A 25,138-nucleotide genomic window follows, 5' to 3' on the forward strand; every position below is an offset into this window, starting at 1 on the left:
AGAAACTTATATAGTATGACTCAAGTCTCAGAGCTAAGCACCAATTACCACTGGGCTCTGTGTGATTTCTGAAATCTGGGGATATGCATGAACTGTTTAATTACTTCCCATCATTTAGGAAAGGGCTGAGGGCTGGGACTCCTACAGACAAGGGTGTTGCTGAGGACAGCTACAGTGGCCCTTGCCTGGCATCAGGGGTTGTCATCCACCCGTGTCTTCTCCCAGTACTACCTGGCCAAGGAAGAAGATGTGCCAGACGTGTCTACCCAGAAAGTGGCAGATGCAGGCTGCCAGACGCCAGACTCCCAAAGCATTATCCCTCGAACAATGGCCCTGAGAGGTGTTCCATGGAAAGGGTTCCGGGTACAGGCAAGTTCAGGAAGGGGCCTCTCCTCCACCGCCTCTTGCAGACCCCCTCAGCAGGTCAGCAAAGGAAAGCAGCTTAGAATCGACGATAAGGACACCTTTCACTCAGCTTGCTTTGGCATTTGCTAAACTTACATGACCACAAAATCCTTTTGCTCATGAAATGACCATTAACATCCCACAGAACAAGTATTCCAGGGGGCTCACTACTCACTATCTGTGGGAACCAAGTCTCTCCCCCTCATTAGAGGTCAAAAGACATACAACGCAGAGCCCAGGGGGTCTGGTGCCAGCCTCCAAATGAAGCCAAACTGTGACAAGCCTGCACAGGAAGAACTGAAGAGGAGGGGGGAATGTATGCCCATGGTAGCAAAGTCTAAACTTCACATGGATGTGCATTTAGAGACAGGGAAGCAGTGCTCTCCCCTGTCCAGGGGGACGTGAGGAGTGCAGTTTATCATTCTCTAGGTGAGTACCTCTCCTGCTCCTGAAATCTCCCTTCCTACCTCTGAAAGAAAATGAAAACATAATACAGCTATGATGAAATGATCTTAGGAAGACCTCCTCTGCTTGTCCTTGGAAACTCAAAGGGAACATCAAGCACTAAAGGCTCTGAAATGTCCTGCAGGAAAGAAAGGTGCTCACCTTCAACTCTGGGTTTTCTGAACTTTCTGACTACAGAGCACTCTTTATTCCCTGAATGCATCTGCTGGCACCCTCTAGAATCCAGGCTCTCCTTACTGTAATCTTTTACGCAGCCTGCTGCACCTCCCTCATTTTCCCTCCGTCTCTGCGGTGGGGAATAGGTAGCATCTCCCAGCATGGGCTGGACGCCTGCAGGGATCTGCAGTGACTCTCCACCTTCACTTCAGAGAAAGCCTTTCCCATACCACCTGCTGACCCCTCAAACAAGCGAGCAGAGACTGGGAGAGCCCTTCTCTGACACATCTGTGGCGGGGTAAGAGCAATCTCTCATCTAAGCAAACTGAGGCTTGGAAAGCTGCTGCTAGAACGTGGCAGAACCAGGACTCAAACCCCAATAATGAACCCTGGGGGCAAGCTCTGTCCACCTCTGGGCCAGGCGGCCTCTCACATGGCAGTTTCCACTAATACCTTTTCTCCCATGACACCCTGCCTGCCTCTTCAGTAAATCCAGGAAAGCAAGTCTTATCCCCTGGCTAGAGAGCCATGCCCTCCGGGACCCCCAGCAGGCCACTTCTATTCTTACGTGCCCCAACCTGCCTCTCCACCTTGAATAAATATCTAAAACAACCTAGTATCTGCCCCATACCCCACAATCACTTATCCTTGAGATGACCCTTCCACTTGGTCCCTCAGAGTCATTCATCCACACACGGATGGGATGCCTGCTAAAAGCAGCTGCTGCAAGGAAAAATGGATGCGGCTACTGTGCCATCGGCCCCTCACCCCAGCTCCCGAGGAGACAGAGAGATGTGATGGGTGCAGTGGCAGAGGGCAATGCAACGTCATCAGGGGAGGAGGTCAGGAGGGGGTGGCCATTCCAGATCAAGGTGGCAAAATGAACCAGGCACAGATCCAGAGACACACCCAGTATGGGCTTTCGTTATGCATAATTTAGAGGTGGGAGAACAGGAAGAAATGGAGTCAGGGCCAACTCTGAAAAAGCTGGGACTCTGTCCCATAGAGGATGGGACGCCACGAAGGGGCCCTTCATTCATGTCTTCGTCAAGTACTGATGACGGTACTTCACGGGTGGTTGGCGTGGAGTAGGGAGGAATGAGGGCTGCCTGAGAGTCACATCTGGATGCTTGGGAGCCGAGGCCTTGAGGACCCCCCGTAGAGATGAGTTGCATGGCCCAGATTTGGCACCGGACCCAAAGGGCCTGCTACGGTGCTACCCCCTGTCCCACTCCAAGCAGACGTCTCAACATAGAGCACAGCCGGCTCAGGTGGCCCTCTCCACAGAATTCACAAACATGTGAGCCTGCCAGGAACCTGGGGCCCCACAACTAGGGGGTCACCCACAACAGCAGTTCTCAACTAGGGATGTGAGTCTGTTCCAAAGAACATACAGCCCAGGCCTCTAGTAGGGAAGCAGCCATGTGCGTTTTCAACCCTGGTTGAATATGGCTGATACTGAACCAGCCCCTTTCTTTACAGATGAGGGAACAGAAACCACAAAGAGGTGTGTTTTGTGGAAGATCCTATAATGGATCCATAATGTCAGAGTAGGGACCACATGCAAAGTGTCCTGACACTCGTTTCTCTGAACACTACTGGTGCTAACAAGGGGGAAAAGGCCCTGTGCACTCCAGGAAGGGATGTTTCCTCCTAGTTCCCAAGAGGCAGAATGAGCCTTAGGTTATGTTCCCACAAGAGGACGGTGAGAGGGCTACCCCTGCGGCAGAGATACTATTGCAGACATTCTGGCACCCAGTTGGAGGTGAGCAAAAATGGGCCAATGCTCTCTATTGAAATGCCCACAAAGGGATGGCCCTATGAGAGGCCACCTGGTCCTCACCACTGTGCCAACAACTCACACCTTTTGGCTTTCTCTTCCTAGAGGTGACCCATGAGGCCACCAAGGCAGGAAATGCACATCTCTGCCACATCACCATTTCCTTTGATGACATATTGAATCTCTCAGGGGCTACAGCTCTTTTCCAGGGAATGGGGGAAAGTGAAGACAGGCACTGGGCTCTTACTTGGAACCACATAATTGCTATAGCATCACCAAATCAGGGTTCTCGTTAACACACACTAGAGGATAGGAAGACGGGGTAGGGGCCAGCCTAGCCCGTGAGGAAAAGGCAGGTGATGAAAGGGTTTATCACGGCTGTCGGCAAGGCCATGGGGAAGGGGAGCCCCTGGAAGGGCTATACCAAGGCCTCCCCAGGCCCAGCCCACGAAGCCCATGCTGGCTTTCTCAACATGCTAGCCCTCATTCCGATTATGAGGCAGAAAAACTTCACTATGCATGCTGATAACCACTGTTTTCCCCCTTATAAAAAGTACATTTGATTTGGAGAAAAGTCACATTCTAAAAAGTCCAAGGGGAATTTTTTTTCTCATTTCCAAAGTTCTACTCTTTGCAACTTATCCAGGCATCCAATTCCAAACATAACCTTCACAAAATCCCATTATACAATTATCCAACTCAATTTTAGCACCAGAACTTTGCTATATTACAATAAAGCTTTTGGGTGAGGTCCTTCAGTTTCTATATCATCTATTTACATTTTTTTTTTAAAGAGCCAAGTCTTACTTTTCAACTTATTTTTATTTTTTTTTTTAAAAAAGGTGTGTAAGGAGCTTAGAGTAAGTCAGTTTTGCCTCTTTTACTATAAAGGGAGTTTTTCCCACCATCATAATGGGACATTTCTGACAGATAGGCAGAATGCAAATGACAGATGGGTGGGCTGGCTATCAGCAGAAAGAATGACCCAGATAAGGGGCAAATCCACAGTTGAATTCTGTGATCTCCAAATAAGGTGGGCAGGTCTAATCAGACCAAACACCCTCACTCGTGCACCACCAAAGCAACTTCCTAACACGCTGTGGCTAACTGCACAGTATCTTCAACTTAAATCAATGGTGAAAGAGGTAACTAAAACCTCTACTAGGGATTCCCAGAGTCCTAAGTACTAAAATGAAGGCCAGACTCAATATTTATTTCCCCTTCATCTGGTGAGAAAGAAAGAGAAAAAAAGGAGTGGAGGGCAAGGAGGTGGGGGAGCCTGTGTATTTTAAATGATAGTTATGAGAGGGGAGGAGAAAAGAGGCGGAACAATGCCTTTCACTTGCAATTACCCAGCTGTGGGTTATTAAAGCTTTTGGCTGCACACTGAAACAACCTGGAGCACTTTTTAAAAAAACCACCACACCGCCTGGGCCCAATACTCGCCCCTACTCTGCTCCCCAGCCCGCTAACTCGAGGTTTTGATTTAACCGCCCTGAGACGCAGACACGTAGATTTGTTTAAGCTCCCCAGGTCATTCTACTATGAGAGCCACTGCTTAAACATTTGCCTAGCACTTTGCTGCACCTACCCCAGGTAGAGAAACAGAAGATGAGAAGAGAGGAGAGAAAAGAAACTCTGCTGCTGTCCTCAATAGCTCCCGTAAGAGGAATGAACAGATACACACAGGGGTTTTCTGTAAGCTTCAACTGGTTTATAGGAGGGTGAGCCATGATGGATATCTGCAAGTAAGATCCATTTTTACGGGGTGTACATAGACTCCTCTCCAATCTCCAGTACCAGGTGGCCTCCCGGGTTCAGTGTAGAGAGCAACAATGCCCCTCAGAGAACAGCAGCAAAAGCAGGCTTGCTTTTCCCACAGCCCCAAAGGTGCTCAGTACAAAGCTGTCAGAGATAGCAAGAGTGTCTAACACTCCATGCACGTTCAGTATATACTAGACACTATACTGAGGACACATGCTGTTTAGTTAATCCTAACCACCAACTTATCAGGAAGTATCATTTTATGAGTGAGAAAACTGAGGCCTGAGAGAACCTGCCCAGGTGACATAGCAAAGGTGATGCAGGCAGGACTCAAACCCAGATCCGATGCACATAGAGCCTTCTCTTCAGCGCTGTGCAAAACTGCCCCTCTCTATAAAGCCACATGATGCCTGAATCAGCGTAATGTGAAGATATCCATTTGTACCTACCTTTGTCCTATCACTAAGTGGAGAAGGAGCCCTGCTATTTACAAACTAGTTTCACAGCAGCTGTCCCTGAGGAAAAAATGTCTCAGAGCCCCCAAAGAGACTCTACAATAGGACAGCTAGTTGAGCAGAAGCCAGTGGCCCCTGAGTACCTCGGGGGCTACACACTTCACAGCACACATTTCATCTCCTGGTTGATGAAGCTGGGAAGAAAAAAAACCACAAACTGGCACCTTTATTTCAGCTGTTTGGGTTTGAAAGGCATCCAGGAAGTGAGGAAACTGCAGAGGAATTCGCCTTGAAGTGATGTCTTCGGGGGCAGATAGCCACTATCTGAGAATCTAATGGCACAATCAAACAAGTCTGGGCTCTGCCGAGACCTGATGACAAGAGTGTTTTTCCTCACTGTACCTTTCACAGATGGCCGGCATAATCAGCTCCGAACTGACATGACAGAGAGAGACAGGGAGAGACAGTGGGGGGAAGGACCTCCTGTTACTTCGCATCAATGAAAGAAAATCATACCAAGAGCTCCCCAAAGCATGTTCACCTCGAGCCAAAAAGAGGCTTTTAAAGCAAGGGCATTACAGAGGCACGCGGCACCACTTTGGGAGATGAGTGCTGCATTTGCAGGGTAGCAGCATCTCACTCCACACTCCAGAGTAACATCCGAGCCTTTGGGCCACAATACCAAGGCTTCCCACACCTAGTACAGTTTGAAATGTTAGCCCTTAAAATGACAAGACCTTTCTAACCTCCCAGACCACATACTTCCAAGTGTACAGTGAGCATAAGCCCCAGAGATGGAGAGAAATAACAGGATCCAACTTTGATGCCTCCTAGCTCTGTGACCTCGAGCAAGTTACCTGCCCTCTCTGTGCCTTAGGTGCCTCATCTGTAAATTGTGCTTAACAGATCCTGTGTCTCATAAGACTGCAGAGGTGACACAGTAAGACAGGTCCTGGGAGGTCCCATAGAGCAATGCCTACCAATATCAGTTTACCATACATGCTGACTGTCACTATTTTTTCTTCTCAAAAGGCTGAATACAAGACTGCTGATGTTTGACCATTACTGAACAAAACACAAACAGCAATTTCATAGGACTCAATATACTGAGTAACCTATTCTATATTTAAAAACTCTTGCCTTTAAACAAGCAGGGGGAATCCAATATTCCCTATGTATGGCCCAACAATGACAGGCCTTATGAAGGAAAGGCCCTGCATAAACACATATTTCTGCCACTTGGGCTACAAAAGCTGAAAATGGCTCCCAGGTGTGAGCAGACACAATAGGCCCTGCCTTCCCTGCAAGGTCAGCACACAGGTCAAAGTCAAGCCAGCCATTTTCGGATTAGGTGCATATGCACATGAGGCTTCCCAGTGGTAACTGGATTACAGAAGCCACCTGCAGGAAGTGAGGAGGGGGAGGAGGAGGAGGAGGAAATGGTCCCAGTTGGAATGAGACTGTTGATATGGGCTGGAGCCAACCCCTTTCACACGGGAGATTGTGCAATGACAGAGCAGCTCTGCTTCCCGGCTCCATTTCAAGCAGCCCTGGAGGGTTTTCAGCACTCACTGCTGGAAGGAGTGGCACTTTCCCTCCGAGACCATCCACTGATTCTCCAACATCGGGGAACAACCCGGGTCCCCACTGGATCTTGGGCTATATTTAAAGTTTACATGGTCATCAGGAAAAAGGAGAGAAAGAGGTGGGCGGGGTGGCAGAAAGGAAAAAAGCCCTACACTCAACAAAAGCTACTGAGTTTCCAAAAGAGGCAGTGATCTCTATAACCAAGCTCCTATTCCATGGGCTCTCCCCTTCCTCGGCTCCCCCAACCCCACAGCTGGTGTTCCCTTCACTTTCTCAGCAAATGACTTGCAGATGTACCTCTCATCTGGCTGGCTCACCACCCCCACTCTCAAAGAAAGGAGAAAAAAGGAAAGAAAAGAGAAGGAAAATGACAAGTCATGACTGTGTAATTTGGCAGGCTGGCTGCGGAGGCCACAGCGGCTCTTTTCCCAGCGAAAGGCTCGCTTAGACTGGGGGCAAGTGGCAGTCTGCACTACTGAATCCCTGGCAAGTTTCCGGGACAGAGCGCTGCTTTCTTTGTAAATTGGGTGTTTAATTTTCTATTTTGAGGCTCCTTGGTGGTATCCAGCATCTGATGAGGCTGCAGTTCTAAGAACCACGGGCCCTGCTCTTCCTTCCAACAGCAGCCTGCTGGCTCTTCATAAAAGCCTGCCTGTTGAAAAAGAAAAAAGGCGGGGAAGGGAGGGTGTGTGTTGGGGGTGGGGAGTGAGTGAGGGGGTGTATGTGTACACATATTGGCCTAAAAATGTAATTAGCCATGTCCTTTTCGTATTCCTCTGAATGCTCCTCCAAGCACCCAAAGTGTTGGCTGAACATTTAGGATGTTCCATTTAATGCCTGTAACTTACACCTCCATGTAGGGGAAGAGAAAGGAGGTTTGCAGAACCGGGAGCCTCAGCTAAAATGTCACTTCATCTGGGAACCTTCTTTGTCATATGCCCCATCAGTGACGGGCAGTGAGATGCCCCTTAGACATTCCCCAGCCCCTGTATGACAACGGTCTGTCCACCCATCTTCCTCTGCAGCTAGACTGCCAGTTCCTTGAGGGCAGTAAATCCAGGCCCATAGGACCTGACCTGTTTGCTCATGCCAGGCCTCATGTGGGGCATGTGCTGGCCAACTTCACAGCAGCCGTACAGACGAGCCCACGGTTTCCACCATGAACCAGCTGAGGCTTCCTCCACTTTTTCATCTATTTTGCCCACTGTTGACCTGGACCATAGTCCCCAGGCTGGGAAAATGGGAGGAGAGTAATCTGGTCATAAACAATGCAGTGCTACAAAGGGGCAACGGGGCAGGTGTGGACCCCAGTAGGGTGGGGGAAAAAATGCCCACCTTTCAGACACGCCTGTTAACTTCCATCTGGAAAAAGAGGTTCCATTCAAGTCTTAGCTGAGGATCAGATACGAGTAACTGATAATCAAAAGAAAGGTTAAGTGTGCTAAAACTGACTCCAGCTGGGGGAGAGGGGATGCTCAGCTGTAAGGGGAGCTGCCAGCACCCACCGGCTGAGAGAATAACAGGGCTCCTGCCACGCTGGGCTGCTCACGAAGCGCTCTCCATCTCTGCAGTAGCCAGTGAAGGTCTGCTGGGGAGACTTCAGTGGTCACCAACAAACAGCAAATTAAGCATAAGCAAATGTGTAACAGCCATGGGCCTCAAACCCTGAGCCACCCAGGTCTGTTCTGTCCGTGGTACTGGAGCTCACTCTGCCCACTGCCCCAGAGCCTTTCTCAGAAGCCATTACCAGGGCCATAGAGACCCACTGTCCCAAACAAATGCCTGCCACCACACTGGTGACATTAGGAGTGGATCTACATAATTTACTGTCCCCCAAGGCCTAAACAGCGTGGTCAGAACTGACACATGAGCCTTGGGGCTCCCCCCAGCCCCACATGAGCCCCAGCAGAGGTTCTCAAAGCCAGGTTCCCAGGCCAGCAGCAGTGGCAGCATCACCTGGGAACTGATTAGCAAAGCAAATTCTCTTGTCCCATCTCAGACCCGTTGAGCCAAGCCAGAAACGAGGCTGAGACCCAGTTACCTGTGTCTCAGCAAGCCCTACAGGTGGTCTACCAGTGAGGGGAAGCTGCCATCTCCCAAGGGAATCGGCATGAGGTTTTTATCCAGAAGAAACAATCAGTTCACATCAACAAAAATCTGGGCAAACAGGGCAGGAAGTGAATACATCTTTGAAAACTCAGAAGAGGAACAGAACTTTAGATAATTTTATTATATGTGTGTGTGTGTGTGTGTGTGTGTGTGTGTGTGTGTGTGTGTGTGTGTATTTCTCCCTGTTGTGCTGTTTTTTTGACTAGGGCTGTATCTTCCCTTCCCCCTTTAGCATCTGGGAACCAAAACAGCTTCGGACTACTCAAGGAACAAAAGGCATTCACTTCAACTCAACCTGGGCCTTTTAAAACACAGCTTTGCTCACAGTTGCTTCCTAAAGTAGCTGCAGTCATTCACTCTGAACTCCACACTCTTAATGAGCATTCATTTTATTGCCAGAGCAATAAAATGCCAATAGCCCAGGTAAGGTTTACTTTTACACTGACACCCAAATGGACTGGCCATCCTTCAACAGTAAGGCTAAATCAGGTTGCTATGTGGGGGAAGCCTATCCAAAGTAGCATGGGGACATATACTTGTTTTCATATTTTCTAACACCCTTGATTAGGTCCACTCTTAATCTGGTGACTGGTGGAGGGGCCAGCAGATAATTCCTCTAAAGGAAGAATGGGGTAACCCCTGGTCATGGGGAGCATCACCTCGACTGTACACACACCTATGGTGCCCACAGGTCCAGCTACGGATAAATGCACAAAGAGCTCCACCATCTGAGATTACTCAACTTTTAAAGACAAATTCTTATTTCATCCCTCCAAAGATAAACATCACATGCAAAAACGTTTCACATCAATTCTTTATTATGCCAGTGAAGGATGCCTTTCTTCAGGAGATGCAATATGGAGAAAGTTTTAAGGGCAGGCAGTGAAGAGAGGGGCAAGACGTCTCAACCCAGCTCCTTAGATGGAGAATATGTCCCTCCCATCCCCACACACACATGCAGTGGGAATGCCAGCTGCTGCCTGTTCCTCAGTATAATCTCACCTGTGCTTCAAGCCTGATTATTAATAACCTTAACTCAGGTCATGAGACTGAGACTAACTTTGCGACATTGCATTCCAGGTCGCTTCCAGCTTGGGCCCTCTGAGGGACTCTCATTATTCCCCCCAGCCCTGAGCTGCAGCAGATCACAGCTGCCTCTCTCTAAGGCTCACTCTTTAATTATGCTTTAATGCGAATTGATCTTTGCATTAACGAGCCTGTAAAGAAGATTGATTTCGCCCCTCTTCTTTTCCAGAGGGTTTGCTAGGTACCCTGAGAGTTAAGTATGCCTATTGATTTTACTTCACCAACAGATCCAGCCAAGAAGAGGGCTCAGGCCTTCGCTGCCTCAGATCCCTCCAACCCCAACCAGGGCTTCGTCTACTCTTCACTCGCTCCCAGGGAAGAGAGGAGGTGACCACCTCCCCTTGGTCACAGGTAGGACACCGCGTTTCTTTCCTTCCAAGTTTTATTCTCCAGAAATTACAATAGAGGGATGTTAAGTATCCTATCCTATCCTCCCTTCTGGCCTTTTTTTTTTTTTTTTTTTTTTTTTGAGACACTCTAGCCTTGTCTCCCCGGCTAGAGTGCAACGGCGTGATCTCAGCTCACTGCAACCTCCACCTCCCAGGTTCAAGTGATTCTCCTGCCACAGCCTCCCGAGTAGCTGGAATTACAGGCGCCTGCCACCACACCCGGCTAATTTTTGTATTTTTAGTAGAAATGGGGTTTCGTCATGTTGGCCAGGCTGGTCTCGAACTCCTGACCTCAGGTGATCCACCTGCCTCAGCCTCCCAAAGTGTTGGGATTACAGGCGTGAGCCACCATGCCCGGCCTTCCTATCCCTTTCATTTAATCACTTTTTCTTCAGCTAAGAGGTCACAGCAAAATATAAAGCCACCTCAGATATTTTTATTAAGTTATTTATATACTAAGTCTTGCAGGTTCATTTGTTAACAGGAGAGAAAAAACGCTTTCCTCAAAAAGTTTTCAAATAAGTGGTTACCAGTGACTAGGGTGAGGGATATGGGAAGTGACTGTTGAAGGAGTATGGGTTTTTCTTGGCGGGGGGTGGGGGGTGACGAAAATGTTCTAGCATTCTGTAGTGGTGATGGTTGTACAACACTGAGAATGTACTACAAGTGGCTTTTAAATGGTGAGTTAATGGTAAGTTTATCTTTTTAAATTTTCTGAATGTTTTTTGAGTACATAGTAGGTATATATATTTATAGGATACATGACATGTCTTGATACAGGCATGCAGTGCATAATAATCACATCATGGAGAACGGGGCATCCACGCCCTCAAGCATTTATCCTTTGTATTACAAACAATCTAATTACACTCTTAATCATTTTTAAATGTACAATTAAGTTACTGGCTATAGCCACCCTGTTGTGTTATCAAATAGGTCTTCATTCTTTTTTTTTTTTTTTTTTTTTTTTTTTGAGGCAGAGTGGCCCAGGCTGGAGTGCAGTGGTGTGATCTCGGCTCACTGCAAGCTCCGCCTCCCGGTTTCACACCATTCTCCTGCCTCAGTCTCCTGAGTAGCTGGGACTATAGGTGCCCGCCACCACGCCCGGCTAATTTTTTGTATTTTTAGTAGAGACAGGGTTTCACGGTGTTAGCCAGGATGGTCTCGATCTCCTAACCTTGTGATCTGCCCGCCTTGGCCTCCCAAAGCGCTGGGATTACAGGCGTGAGCTACTGCGCCTAGCCATTCTTTCTATTTTTTTGTACCGATTGACCAACCCCACACCGCCTCCTCATGCCCCTGGTACATTTATCTTATTAAAAAAAACAGTTTTCAAAAACATTTTTTCAAGATTAGAAGTAAAAGGTTTACTTTACAATGTGTTTTCAAATGCAACATAAACCTAATGAATTTTAATAGCAATATTACAAAGTCACAATTAATTGCGTGCCCCTAAATTTTGCCTAGGTCTTCCTGCTGGTCGAGGACACAGGCTGGGGGAGAGCAAATGACAAGGCACCATAAAGGAATGAGGTCTAGAACAAACCAGCTGGAGAAGTTGTTAGGTGGACAAGGCCAACCCTATGGGTAATACGCTACAGTCCATGCACAGGAGACAGAAGCTAAGGCCGACTATACCACATGCATTTTTACTCCCAGGACTGAAAAATTCAATGATTTCCACTGTCACCAATCTTCTCAACGGTACAAGTACAGCAACACCACAGGAAAAGGAGGGATTTTTCCTTAACAGAAATGTCATTTATGCATCAGACAAAATTACTGTTGCTGTGGGAATTGTAACATGAGTTTCCTGGATTTCAAACTAAAAAAAAAAAAATGTCAAACATAAAAATCTACTGCCCCCATTTAACAAAAGTCTGTTTCTTTTTCTCAGCACTATTTTATGAAATTAGCTCCCTCACCGGAACCCAGACTTATTAAGAGCTTTCCTTGCGTTCTATGCTTTCTGTTTATTAAGGACAAATGGCTCCGGCATTATCCTCAGAACAAGATGCAAATAAATCTGTTCCTTGACAAATATGTTAATTGAATTAGATTCCTTTAATCAGAAGGTATTAACCAATTGAAATTTTGCTGTATGACTCCAGTTCCCAAAACTATGGAAGTCTCTTTTGAAGCCCTGATAGAAAAAGCCAGGTGCAGAGCACTGCCTCTTCCCACGAGGCTCTCCCAACGGTGCCACCCAGCTCAGGAGGGCTCTAGTGTCTGGGAAGTCGGCTCACTCCTGCATAAGCAGAATGAAACTCAGAGAGAAAGGGCCAACTTTCAGAGGCAAAAGTCCATAATTGTAGGTGTCCGAGCTGAAATTAACAAACCTACTACTTCTGTGAAAAGATAGAAAGCAACAACAGTGGTTATTGGTCAGAGGGTAACTATGTCTTTTGTGACGTTATTGCCCCCACTCTCACCTTTCGGATCACAAAGAGAATACACAAGCTTCGACAGTACTTCTACCATCTGCTTCAACTTCCTCATTCAACGAATGAGAAAAAAAGCAATGTATGTATCCCATGTCACAACTACATTAGAGACGGCAGGACCCACACCTGGCCCCGACTTTTCTGTGATGCATCTACCTATAAACTTGTCCCAAGAAAGTTGTCTGGGCTCCTATCACTCACATGGCCTCAGCAGACATTTGCTCTATTCTCTCTGCACATTTTGATTATTTTTTTCTGATCCTCTGTCTGCCCACAAAAATGGAGTAAGAATTTGAGGATTAAGGACTATCAGCATCTAACTATTAACTACCACATTTTCAAACGATGTGCTGAGGCTTCCGCTTCTCCTTGGGACAGCCTCTGGGCCACAACTGCAGGGGCACAAAAAGTGCCTACCAAATATTTACAGAACACGTGACACCCTTCAGTTCACTAGTTCTGAAAAGTAACAGACACATCAGCAAAACCTGCTGTTCAAAGCCTGGATGACTGGAATCATCATGTGGATGGGGCTGCTAAGTCTTCTGCCTTCACTGGTTAGGATGAGGAAGGTGGTTCTTTGGGCTATAAAATGATGCTCATCCACTGCCTGCTCTGTTGTTTTCTCCCTTGTCCTGTGCACGGTCCACGTGGGAAATACAGAAAAGGCATGAAGGATTATCAATAATCCAGCCGCCCAGATGTCACACTGCTAACCTAACTTGCCAGCACTGAATCCAGGCATCCAATCTACGAACAGGGAACACAGGCATCTCAGAGAAAACCAAGATAAAGCCCCTTCAGTTTCTGTCATTTCAGAGAAATCACTGACCAAATCAGGTGGTGCCCAACTTCAGGCCAAAGAGCTGGCTGCCAGTGCTAACCTGCATTTTCCAAACGGAATCCAAACAGGGAATAAGTCTTTTTTTTCTCTCTCTCTTGCTTTACATATTTCAATGCTGTCTAATGGAATAGCAGGAACAAGGCCAAACAGCCCCACTTCTCTTGGCACTTGGGCCAAGGAACAGAAATGTATTTTTAGTCAGCAGAGCAAGGTGCAATTCGAACTGCCACAGGCCCATGGGGCGAGCTGGGGGCCCTGCCTGCCTCTGGCACAGCGTGGTTCAGAGTCACCTGCCATGCTCCTGCCCCGAGTGCATGGGGTTATACAAAGGAGTGATGCAAAGGCATTTGTATCCAGTTCCAATTCTCACTTTTGCAACTTAGAAGACCTCCAGGGAGGCTCAGTTTCTTCTCTGATAACACAGAGATATTCTCTGTGGCCCTAGCTTCCTCACCATGTGAGGAATAAGAGCAGTTACATCAGCATTTCTCAAACTTGAACTCGTGGACAAACGGCCAGGGCCCTTGTTAAATGGAGCTTCTGATCCAGTAGTGTTGGCATTAAGCCTGAGGTTCTGCATTTCTAACAAGCTCGAAGCTAACTCAATACTGATGGTCCATGACCTGTGTTTTAAGCGGCAAGGAGCTCCTAGCATCTTCAAGTGCTTTGCTTTATTGACACACAACAGGTTATCACATCCCTATTAGCCTCACATAAGACGAACTCATTGATTAAGCCAAAAATTAAACACCTTCCAGATGCTGGGCCCACAGACCAAGTGGGTACAAAATAAAGTCGGACCTTTACCCATCAAGGGAACAAAGGGCCACAAACCTTCCTTCCAGCACTTTACAGGAACAAGGACTGACTCTTAAATCCTGTGGCCTTAAAGGTGAGATCCTGCCATGATTCAAGGAGCTAGCTACCAGCCAACAACAGTATCCACCATTTGTCAAACATTCCCACACAATGCTGGGAGCTTCACATACATTCCACTCCCCCAGGTCTCACTTTCCTCATGTATAAAATGGGTCAAAAACCATTATGTAAATGAGGGAAACGAGGTTGAGAGAGACCAGGTCATCTGTCCAGGGCACACAGTGAATTGCAATTCTAACCCCCCACATTCTCCTGCAATCCCACAATGCCATGAAAAGGGTTAAGCCCAAGACCATGTTTCACAGGGACACAGCACCTCCTGAACACAGGGCGTGCTGCCAGCCAAAGATCTAAGATCTGTAAGCTACGCCAGCACTCTTATTAATAGCACCTTCCTGCAAAGTTTCTCTGCTCGGCCTGCCGAGCCTCAGTATTGAGGTAAGATTCATACAGGTGAGCAAACGAATTATAAAACCAGCAAAATCAGAATAAAATTAAACTATGCAAGCCTGGAGTGGAAACAGGAAATTCAGTGTGAAGAGGGAGGTGCTCTGCTGGGGAAGCTGCCAATAAAATCTGGCAGAGAAAATTGTTGGACTCATGGCTGGTTTATCTGGAAAGTCTTCTGGGTGAGTTTAAAACAAGCAAGCTCCTCCACCTGACTGCTGAAGAAACAGGGCTAGGACCGGTGCTCAGTTCTCTAGCAAAAGTCTGTAACAGCACAAATGATAGTATTCCCAATGAGTGCCTTCCTGTCTTTTTAGCTAAGGCCCTTCATTTGCTTTTGCATTTCCAGTGTGCTGTGTATAAAAAATAGACTGCATCTTATCCTTGACCATGACAACATACTTTTACATTGATCCCAGAGGCCTGGGGGTACTTTCTTTTTGTTAAAGCCATAAAGTAAACTGAGTCCCATTACCAAATTCACTGGCACAAAAACGAGCTTGCTGTCTTATAACTGACACAGCTTCCTTTAACTCCAGTTTTATTCGAAGTTGCAGCTTAACCACAGAAGCAAGAAATCTAGTTCCATACACCTCTGGGCATTAAAAAAAAAAAAAAAAAAAAAAGACCTACTTTCTTGCAAATTTAAGATGAGGTAAAACTTCCAGCTTTTAATTCTGCAAACCCCAAAAGCAGCAAGCAAAGCATTTGTCGTAATCACAGGGCCACATGAAGAAAGGTCTTTCTTCACCAGCGAGCACATGAACTCAAGTTATCCTGCCACAAGGTATCAGCAAGGCAACAAACACCATGGCCCCCACCACACAACCCAGAGTCCCCCAAACGGCACCACTTACAGAAAGAGAGAGATGACATGTGATGAAGCAGCAGTGCCCAGGGATGGTATGGCTGTCAACTCATTATTATTGAGGTACCTGTAACGACAACAAGAAATTAATCATGTAAAGCATTTAAATTTGTCTGAAATCATATGCATACGAGAGAAATAAACGAACGTTGCTGAGTCTGCCACAGTAAACCTATATTCTAAATTTGGAGAAAAGAGAAAGAATTTAGCAGTGGGTTTTCAAAGGGAAAGAAGTCACATGAGGTCACAAAAACTAGCTATTGATCACACCCATGGCTAGAAATAAACACTAAAGGGAAGCGTCTCCTATCTCCCATCAGCTTCCCACAGAACTCAGAAATCAAGACAAGGAACAATGAGAACAAGCCAAGAGGCAGGTTCGGGACAAAAGTGCCCCTAAGACCATCGGTGAGAACACTCCCCGTGGGCCAAAATTTGCCCTTGCAAAGGGCAACAAGTGTGGAACAAGAGCCAGAGACTCACACCCTGGCTCACATGGAGTTCTGAGGGGCTTGGGACACATGAGGCCAATTACTTCAGTGCCTCATCTGTGAAATAACAGGGGAACTGGACTCAGGGACTCTCTTCCATTTGAGGTTCCAGTTGGACTCTGATGAGCCTCTGGATGCATCCCCCAGAAAAATGAACATATATGCACACACTTTTGTGCATAAACACTTTGAAAATTCTCCCCAGACGAGATTTGCTCTCCAAGCTCCCTTCCTGCTCAAATAGTCCAAATCTGTATTTCCATAGTTAATATCTCTTAACGGAAGGGGAAACCCACGAACCAAAGCTCAGCTCGCCGAGTCTGCCCCCAGAGGCTGTGCAATCTGGCCTCCTTACATGGACATGTATTTCCAAATCTGGGAAGAGAATCCAAAATCAGACTTGCAAAGTGAGCCCAACAATCCTGAAGAAAACCAAAGCACAGTGTTCAGGCTTTCTGCCAGGTGATGGGCTAGAAATAAATTATTTGCGATGCAAAGTGAAGGGGATAAAACTTGGTTCTCTTATTCTCAGTTTTTTAAGGGAGGTACGTCTAACACAGAGCATCTTGTTTCTGTTTGAAGACAAGGCAACTGAAATGACAGCTGTACTCATACAAGTATACAGCTAGCATGTGCTTGAATAGAATAATCTGGTTGTCTGCCATCTTTTATAGAAATGAATAGAAGGGAAAAAAAAAAAGGAAAGGCCTTGAATTATCCCATTTGCTTTCTTCAGTGCCAAAGCCAGTTAGGGATGAAGCTTGGCAATTACTGGGCTGTGGGACACAGAATGCCTGTTTCAATAGCTTCATGGCTGAAGCATCTGGCAGAAAGAAGGCAGATCCGTATCATGTGGCAAATCCTTTCTCCACTTAAAGGGCCCTTGTTTGTGTGCTGAAATAGACAATTAATTACTTTAACAGTCTCTTATCTGACTGCCCCCTAAATCAGATTGTTTCTGCTTCACCTTTTATCTCTTCCAACCCTGCTGTGATCCATTTCCCATCCACATGCAGGGACACTGAAAACTCCCCATTAGTCTTAATCTCAGCTAATAAATTGTCATAGTACCCATCAACGCACCTATTATTACAAGAGACCCCCAGGTTTTATCAGAGCAAGAAAAAGTAAGGTCGGGGACCTGCTGCCAATCAGGCAGCTTGCCTAAGAACTTTCGTTGCTTGCAATTTATTCTGAAACACAGAGAATGGTGGTAACAAAAACAAACGCAGATAAATTAATGAAGGCTGACTATGTGCCAGGCACAGCTCTAAGAGCTTTTCAGTATATTCATGCATCTTTACAGCCCTCAGAAACAGGTCTCAGGAACATTTCCACTGCACCAATGAGGAAACTGAAACACAGATGTTAAGTAGTTTGACCAAGGTTGCCAGCAATAAGTGGTAGTGGCCCAGGGTGCGTAGCCACAAAGTCTAGGTTCTTCCTCATTACCTTCTAGTTCTTTATTTCAGCAAAAACTTGACATGCCTCGTGCACTTTCACCATCACAACAACTTTGAGTCAGGTACCAGGGTAACTACTACCGTTCTCTACATTACAGGTTAAGTTCTCTAGGCCAGTTTAAGTCTTCACTAGTCTAGGATCACACAACTAGAGAGGACCCGGCCAAGAGCTGAAAAAAGTATGACTACAAACCAGAGAGGAGAGCAACGTGCTCAAAGGCCAGCTGGAAAGCTCGTAATCCCTTAGGTAACAGCACAGTTGTTTTTCAGCCAGCTTAGGATCTCGCTTGATTTTAAACCTGAAACAAAGCGTATGAACTTCTCTGCAGGGGGCTACGCCTGATGAGCTTGGTCTCAGGCCAGGCCTACCGTATCTGTGACAAACTGCTCCACCCAATTTCACAGAAATAAATGAACAAGGGAAGGGGGCATCATGATATTTCGAAACGTGACAGAGCTGCTGGAAATGGAGCATAGAGGGGTGGTGGACCAGTGCTGGAGCTCAACTGGGCCTTGTATGTCTAGATGAGCAGCCCCGAGTCAACAGGATCAGTCAGAAACAGCAGGCTCTGGTGGCATCAGGGCTGCCTGACTTACAGGGAGGACACTCGGAGCCCCCAGGAGAGGCCCTGCCCAGTAAGCTTACTTCCAGATCATTTCTACTGAAAAAAAGAACCGCTATTCAGAATAAGTCTGTTAGCTCCACCACTGCTGGCCCCCTTTTTGTTCACTCTGTCCCCTGTTGAAACAATACTCTCCTCAGAAGGCAGCAAAGGCCCAGCTCACTCTGAGATGCAGTGAACTTCTTGCCAGACTGAAATAGAGACTGGTCAAAAATAGCACAGCTACAGCTTTGAGGGGAAAGGCACTCAGGAAGTTTAGCAGAGTCTCCATGAATAAGGAAATTTTAGGAATTAAAGATTGTGCCTGAGGAAATTTTTTAAATACCTAGGGTTGTACAGTCTTCTATCTCTCACCCCTTAGCCGCCATCCCTCCCCAATTTACTTCCCCCGCTGACTCCCATCTCCCCACAAAATTTACTTCCATCCAAGGCCCTAAAAATCTCTCTGAAACATCTGGCCTCTATTGCTAAACCTTTTCCTGATGATTCAGGATGAGGAAGTGCCTCAGATGCACACAGGTTTTGGAAGCAGGGCCACTTAATAACCGTATTCTGCTTTAGTTACTGGAGAATAATGTATACTAACTAATTGATTTGGTGAGACTTTATGATACACGGTTTCTACACAAGATAGCCAGATAAAATTATTTTAGCATAGGATATAATTACTTTAACAAAATAAACAATAATAAAGGTGAACATCTACTATGTGCCAGATTCTGTCCTAAGTTTTCTATGTGCAATATCTCACTGAACAATATGCCAACACTTGAGGAAAGTACTAAATTATCACCTCTCTTTAAGAAAGGAAACTGAGGCAGTCACAGAGCAGGGATTATTAGGATGGGATTATACAGCTCAGATATTTAAATCAGACAGATCTTGGTTCACTCAACTCCAGTTGTACCCTTTATCAATCCAATACTAAACATGTCACTCAGTCTGGCTTTCCCTTACTTCCCTCTTCTGAAGAATGTAAATAATATAAGTACCAGCTTTGTAGGGTTTTGGGAGGATCCAGCTGAAATCATTAAACCTAAGATCTTAGGATACAGCCAGATACACAGAATATGCTTAAGAGGTGGCAGTAGGGCCAGGCATGGTGGCTCACAACCGTATCCCAGCCCTTTGGGAGGCCAAGGCGGGAGGATCGTTTAAGCCTAGTAGTTCAAGACTAGCCTGGACAACATGACAAAACCCATCTCTACAAAAAATTAGCCAGGAGTGGTGGTGCACGCCTGTAGTCCCAGCTACTCAGAAGGCTGAGGTGGGAGGATCACTTGAGCCTGGGAATTTGAGGCTGCAGTCAGCTATGACCATACCACTGTACTCCAGCCTGGGCAACAGAGTGAGATCCTGTCTCCAAAACTACAACAAAAAAGTGATAGTAATTCACAGCCAAAAAGCAGTACCCCAAAATGACAACCCTCATTATTTCAACCTCTTCCTAAACATACTACCATCCCCCACACCCCTGCTCACACACACCCACTGTGGGGAGCAACAGCCTGACAGAAAGGGATGAGCCACAAATACCCAATGGCAGGGCCCACTTGAGGCTTCCTTACCAGGTCAGTGGCCCTGGCAAGCACACAGCAGCACCCACAGCAGGCACTCGTGGGCCAGGCAGCAGTAATGTGATCTGAGGGCAGTTTCTACAGAGGACTATATAAATAGCCCCTCTTATTAATAGAGGAGCCTGCTGGCCAGGACCCCAGCTGGAGGCACTCCCTGGTGGGCTTTCCTCAGGGCTGTGGGCAGTGAAGACCGTGTGGCTTGGACACAGCTGCACAAGTGTCCTCATGTCCTCCAGGGGCCTCGCCTTCTCTCTCCAGCCGGCCCACAATGTCATGTGGTTCTGAGGCCTCCAGAATAAAACCACTGCTAAACCACCGCCTGCTGTTTTGCCCGCCTGTGGCTCCATTCTCACTGAGGGCTACAGACTGAAGGCTCTGTAAGGTCTGGGAGAGTTGACAGCACCGGGGCAACACTGGAGACTGGTTAATTTTGAAGCAATAGCATGTCAGCTATGATTTTTTTTCTTTTTTGCAATATCCTTCCCCACCTCCCGACGCCTCACACCTAACAGCCACTTTCTGTCTCCACGACTTTTTAGAATTCCCTTAGGGAAAGGCCTGGGTCTTTATCAGTGAGAAGTTCTACTGTTCTAGGCACCAGGGAATTCATCTCATCCATCTCACAGAACAGGGAGTGACACCAGGGATAGGAAGCACAATGGTAAGACATTCAACCTATCAGCCTGCAAAGATTCATTTATAAACAATGCACCCAATTTGGAGGGCTGGGCAGTTCCAAAAGTAGCAGGAGGGAAGAGGGATAATATTCAGTGAGCCTGTCCCAGGTGCAAGGCCCTGTGCATCATCTTAATAACTACAATAACACCAACAATGTGTTATGATGTCAATGTTACAGAAGAAAGCAAGCAAATGCTGAGGCACTAAGTAAACTGTCTAGCATCTCAGGACCCTAGTAAGGGGCAGAACCAGAAATCAAACGTAAGTCTGCTTGCTACCAAAATGAGAGTTTTTCCCACCACATCATATTGAATCCCTAAGATATGACCTCTGTCTTAACATCCCCCATACCTGGAAGGTACTGTTGCCATAGAGCGTGTGGACCAGGATTATACTGGAGAACATAGGTCAAATTCTACCACTCACTAGCCATGCAGTTTCAGCCAAATCCCATGCCTCAGTAGCTCTTCAGCTTCAGTTGACTGTGAGGGTTAAGATGAAGGATGTAGGAAATTAGGGTAGTGTAGCCTCAAGGTTAGCACAGGTTTTGAACTCAACTCTCAAGCTTTACCAACCACGTGACACTGTGCAAGTTTCTTTAACTTTTCTAAGTATCTGTTTTTCCTCTTCTGCAAAGCAGAGAAACTCCTTTTATTTTTCTTACATTTTTTTCAGAGACAGGGTCTTGCTCTGTTGGGTGGAATGCAAGGCGCGAACACGGCATGCTGAAGTCTCAATCTCCCGGGCTTGAACAATCTTCAGGCTGTAACCTCCCAAGAACCTGGGACTACAGGCGTGGGCCACTATGTCCAGCTAATTTTCTATAGAGACAGGGCGCCACTTTGTTGCTCAGGCTCGTCTCAAATTCCTGGGCTCAAGTGATCCTTCTGCACCCAGATGAAAAAATGCTTACAAAGAAAATGTTTTAAGGGGCTGGGTGTGGGGCCTCACACCTGTAATCCCAGCACATTGGGAGGCGAAGGCGGGCAGATCACACGAGGCCAGAGTTCGAGACCAGCCTGGCCAACATGGCGAAATCCTTGGCGAAATCCCATCTCTACTAAAAATACAAAAATTAGCTGGGCATAATGGTACACATCTGTAATCCCAGTTACTTGGGAGGCTGAGGCATGAGAATCACTTGAACCCAGGAGGTGGAGGTTGCAGTGAGCTGAGATCACGCCACTGCACTCCAGCCTGGGTGACAGAGCAACACTCCATCTCAAAAAAAAAAAAGAAAGAAAATGTTTTGTATCAGGCAAGGTGTGGTGGCTCATGCCTGTAATCCTAGCATTTTGGGAGGCCGAGGCGGGCAGATCACCTAAGGTCAGGAGCTCAAGACCAGCCTGGCCAACATGGTGAAATCCCATCTCTACTTAAAATATAAAAAGTAACTGGGCACGGTTGCAGGCACCTGTAATCCCAGTTACTTGGGAGGCTGAGGCAGGAGAATCACTTGAACCGAGGAGGCAGAGGTTGCAGTGACCCAAGATTGCACCACTGCACTCCAGCCTGGGAGACAAAAGCCAAACTCCATCTCAAAAAAAGAAAAAAGAAAATGTTTTATATCACAGTTGGTGTTAGCGTTAAGTGATGTCATATTCCCCAAAGGTTTATTAGCACACTGCTACAATTACTGTGACTGTTCCTAAGTGAGAAATATATTTTTAAGACTCATAACCAGTATCTCCAAGGAAGGACAGGTGGGAGTGCTCAGTTCTAGAGCTGGGTGAGTTCTCAGTTCTAGAACTCTAAGAAGTGCTGAGTACAGGCTGCAGGTCACGCGAGCCAAACTGAATGAAAGTTGAAAGCCTGTCTAGGCAAGGAACAAGAGGAACAGGGAGTTAGAACAACACTGAAAAAGCTCACCAGAGCATGTCCCATGCCTGCCCCTGATAGACAGGGGTCAATGAGGGTTGAAACCATAAAAGGACCTAGCCTCTGGCCACATCCCCCTACCCTCTTGCATGCTAGGCACAGTGGCCCTCAGCCTGCTCCCTTCTTGAGGCTTTGTACTTGGAGTGCTCCCTGTCCTCATCATTCACACCTGCTCAGTCATTACCTTCCTGATCATACTGTTTCTGTTATCATGCCTCCAAAATTCTTCATACAAAAAATACTCCCACATTACTCTGTTCTATTTCCCCCATACCACTTATCTCCAGTAAGTCTTACGGGTTTCCTTATTCAGTCCATGGCTTCCCTCCACTTAATGTAAACTCAGTGAGAGGAGAGGTTTGTCTGCAGGGTTGGAATTGGGTAGGGAGGGGCACAAAATTTAAGAGACAGCCAAAAACTCAATCACCAGGACAAATAATATATTAATGTAATATTTTTAAATATGAAGATGAATGCAAAACAAAATTCATGATGAACAAAATATGAAAAGTTTAAATCAAGACAAAATCAGCAACAGCACCGTGTGAAGCCATCCTGGAACTGGAGGCAAAAGGATAGGAATTAGTAAATACTAATCTTATCTTGATCTAAGCTTTTTATATTTTACTCATTTTTCTTTTTACATTCATTTTGACTTTCAAAATACTCTATCAAAATATCCTTTATCTTGACTGCTGAGTCTCTGGTGTCCCCACAAATTATGCGCCTGTGTTGGGTGCCTCACTTGCCCCTCCCCAGTCCCAGCCCTATTTGTGTCTTGTTCACTCCTGTAGTCCCAGCACCCAGAATAGCGCCTGGACAGAGCAGATGCTCGAGTAAGTATTCAATGAAAGCTTGAATGATGCTAGAGGGAATTCCCCAATTTTGTCCAATCTTAAAAGAAAACACTAAGTTTGCAGATGTACACAGAATTTGAATATATTCTAACCACAAGCATTAAAGACAGCTTGGATCAGGGAAAGCACTGGGTTACAAACCTAACAAGCTCCATGATGGACTGAGTTTATCATCTTGGTGACTATGATGGGCTGAACTGTGTTCCCCTAGAGTTCATATGTTGAAGCTCTAACCCCTAGTACCTCAGAATGTGACTGCATTTGGAGATGGTGTCTTTAAAGAGGTGATGGACCCTGATCCAATAGGACTGATGTCTTTATAAGAGGAAATCCAGACACACACAGAGACACCATGCATGCACACAGAGGAGAGAGCATGTGAGGGCACAGTGCAAGGCCTCGGAAGAAACCAAACCTGCCAGTACCCTGATCTTGGACCTCCTGTGTCCAGACTGTGAGAAGATGAATTTCTGCTGTTTAAGGCACCCAGCCTGTGCTATTTGTTTGTTATGGCAGCAGCCTGAGCAAACTAACACAGTGACCCACTTCAAACTTCCTTTCCCCTGCCACGGGCTCACTGATCCTCTGGGAGAATGAGAGTCCTAGAGAAACCATTTCCAAGGCCCCTTCCTGTTCTGATGCTTCTTTAACTGTAGAAGCCTAAACCTTTTCTAAACAGAAGCAGAAATTATAAACGCCAATCTGGAGAATCTGGAGATGAGGGTACGGAATCCAAGTATTTTGCAAATTGTACTAGCTGATGAAATTCAAATTTATTTAGATATGTCATGAATAATGGAATCAAAGAGTAACAAGTAAGCCCGGGTGCAGTGGCTCACACCTATAACCCCAGCACTTTGGGAGGTCAAGGCAGGAGGATCACTTGAGGTCAGGAGTTCAAGACCAGCCTGACCAACAGGGCGGAACCCCATCTCTACTAAAAAAATTAGCTGGATGTGGTGGCACACACCTGTAGTCCCAGCTACTCAAGGAGGCTGAGGCGTGAAAATCACTTGAACCCAGGAGGCAGAGGTTGCGGTGAGCTGAGATCACGCCACTGCACTCTAGCCTGGGCAACAGAGCGAGACCCTGTCTCAAACAAACAAACAAAAAAAACAACAAATAAGACTTTTATCAGTTACTCATAACAAAAATGTGTAAAAAGCTTACTTAATAATGCCTAAAAAAATAATAATGGAAGTACTGGGTAGATAATATATGGAATATCCATGTATAGTAGTTTTACATAAAAACTAAAACAGGACATTCAAAAAATTTTAATTTACATGATAAAGATCTTATGCAAGGATAAGCAGGAAAGACTGATATAAAACCACATGTAATAGTTTTTACTAGGTGTTCACAATGGCTATGCCTGGGTGAGAATACTGGTGATTTTCATTCTTCACACATTTCTGTAGTTGCCAATTTTTCTACAGTATGCACACTACATACATGTGAAGGTTTCTATAAAGTCTCCATGGAATTAAAATTCCTGATAATGCTAACATCCATATCAAAAACAGAATACATTAAAAGGAAGAAAAGATTGCAGCCTGATTTACAAGACACTGCAAGGGACAGCAAGCGTAGAGCTCCAAAGGCAGTCATGCCTAGCTCTGCTTGGAGGTGGAGGGGAACAGGTAAGCCTCTATAGTCCATCCTTCTGTAACTTTACTTCCTGGGAAATACAGGTGGGCTGGCATCACATGCCACTGTTGAGTAGGCTGATCAGTTTTCCCGGGAACTGTGACAAAGTACCAGCCCAGGTTGTCTCACTCCAGTTACAAGGCTTCCCACAATGGAGGGACTCTGCTATACACCATGCGCCCAGGATTTCCAGGAGCTCTACGCCTACTGAGTTGTAACACACCCTTTATGGACAGCCTAGGA

The 25,138-nt window shown here is 46.3% G+C and overlaps 1 protein-coding gene across 2 annotated transcripts in view; it reads right to left on the reverse strand.

Moving 5' to 3' along the window:
* Positions 1–25,138, reverse strand: part of LRIG1 (leucine rich repeats and immunoglobulin like domains 1) — a 125,737-nt gene that overhangs the window by 63,007 nt on the left and 37,592 nt on the right. For both annotated transcript variants that reach the window (XM_030924438.1, XM_010360827.2), the window contains one exon: positions 15,668–15,745. In XM_030924438.1, the coding sequence (XP_030780298.1) occupies positions 15,668–15,745 (78 nt within the window). The remainder of the gene's footprint in view (positions 1–15,667; positions 15,746–25,138) is intronic.

The sequence above is a fragment of the Rhinopithecus roxellana genome, chromosome 1 (assembly GCF_007565055.1).
Source record: "Rhinopithecus roxellana isolate Shanxi Qingling chromosome 1, ASM756505v1, whole genome shotgun sequence".
Taxonomy (NCBI): Eukaryota; Metazoa; Chordata; class Mammalia; order Primates; family Cercopithecidae; genus Rhinopithecus; species Rhinopithecus roxellana.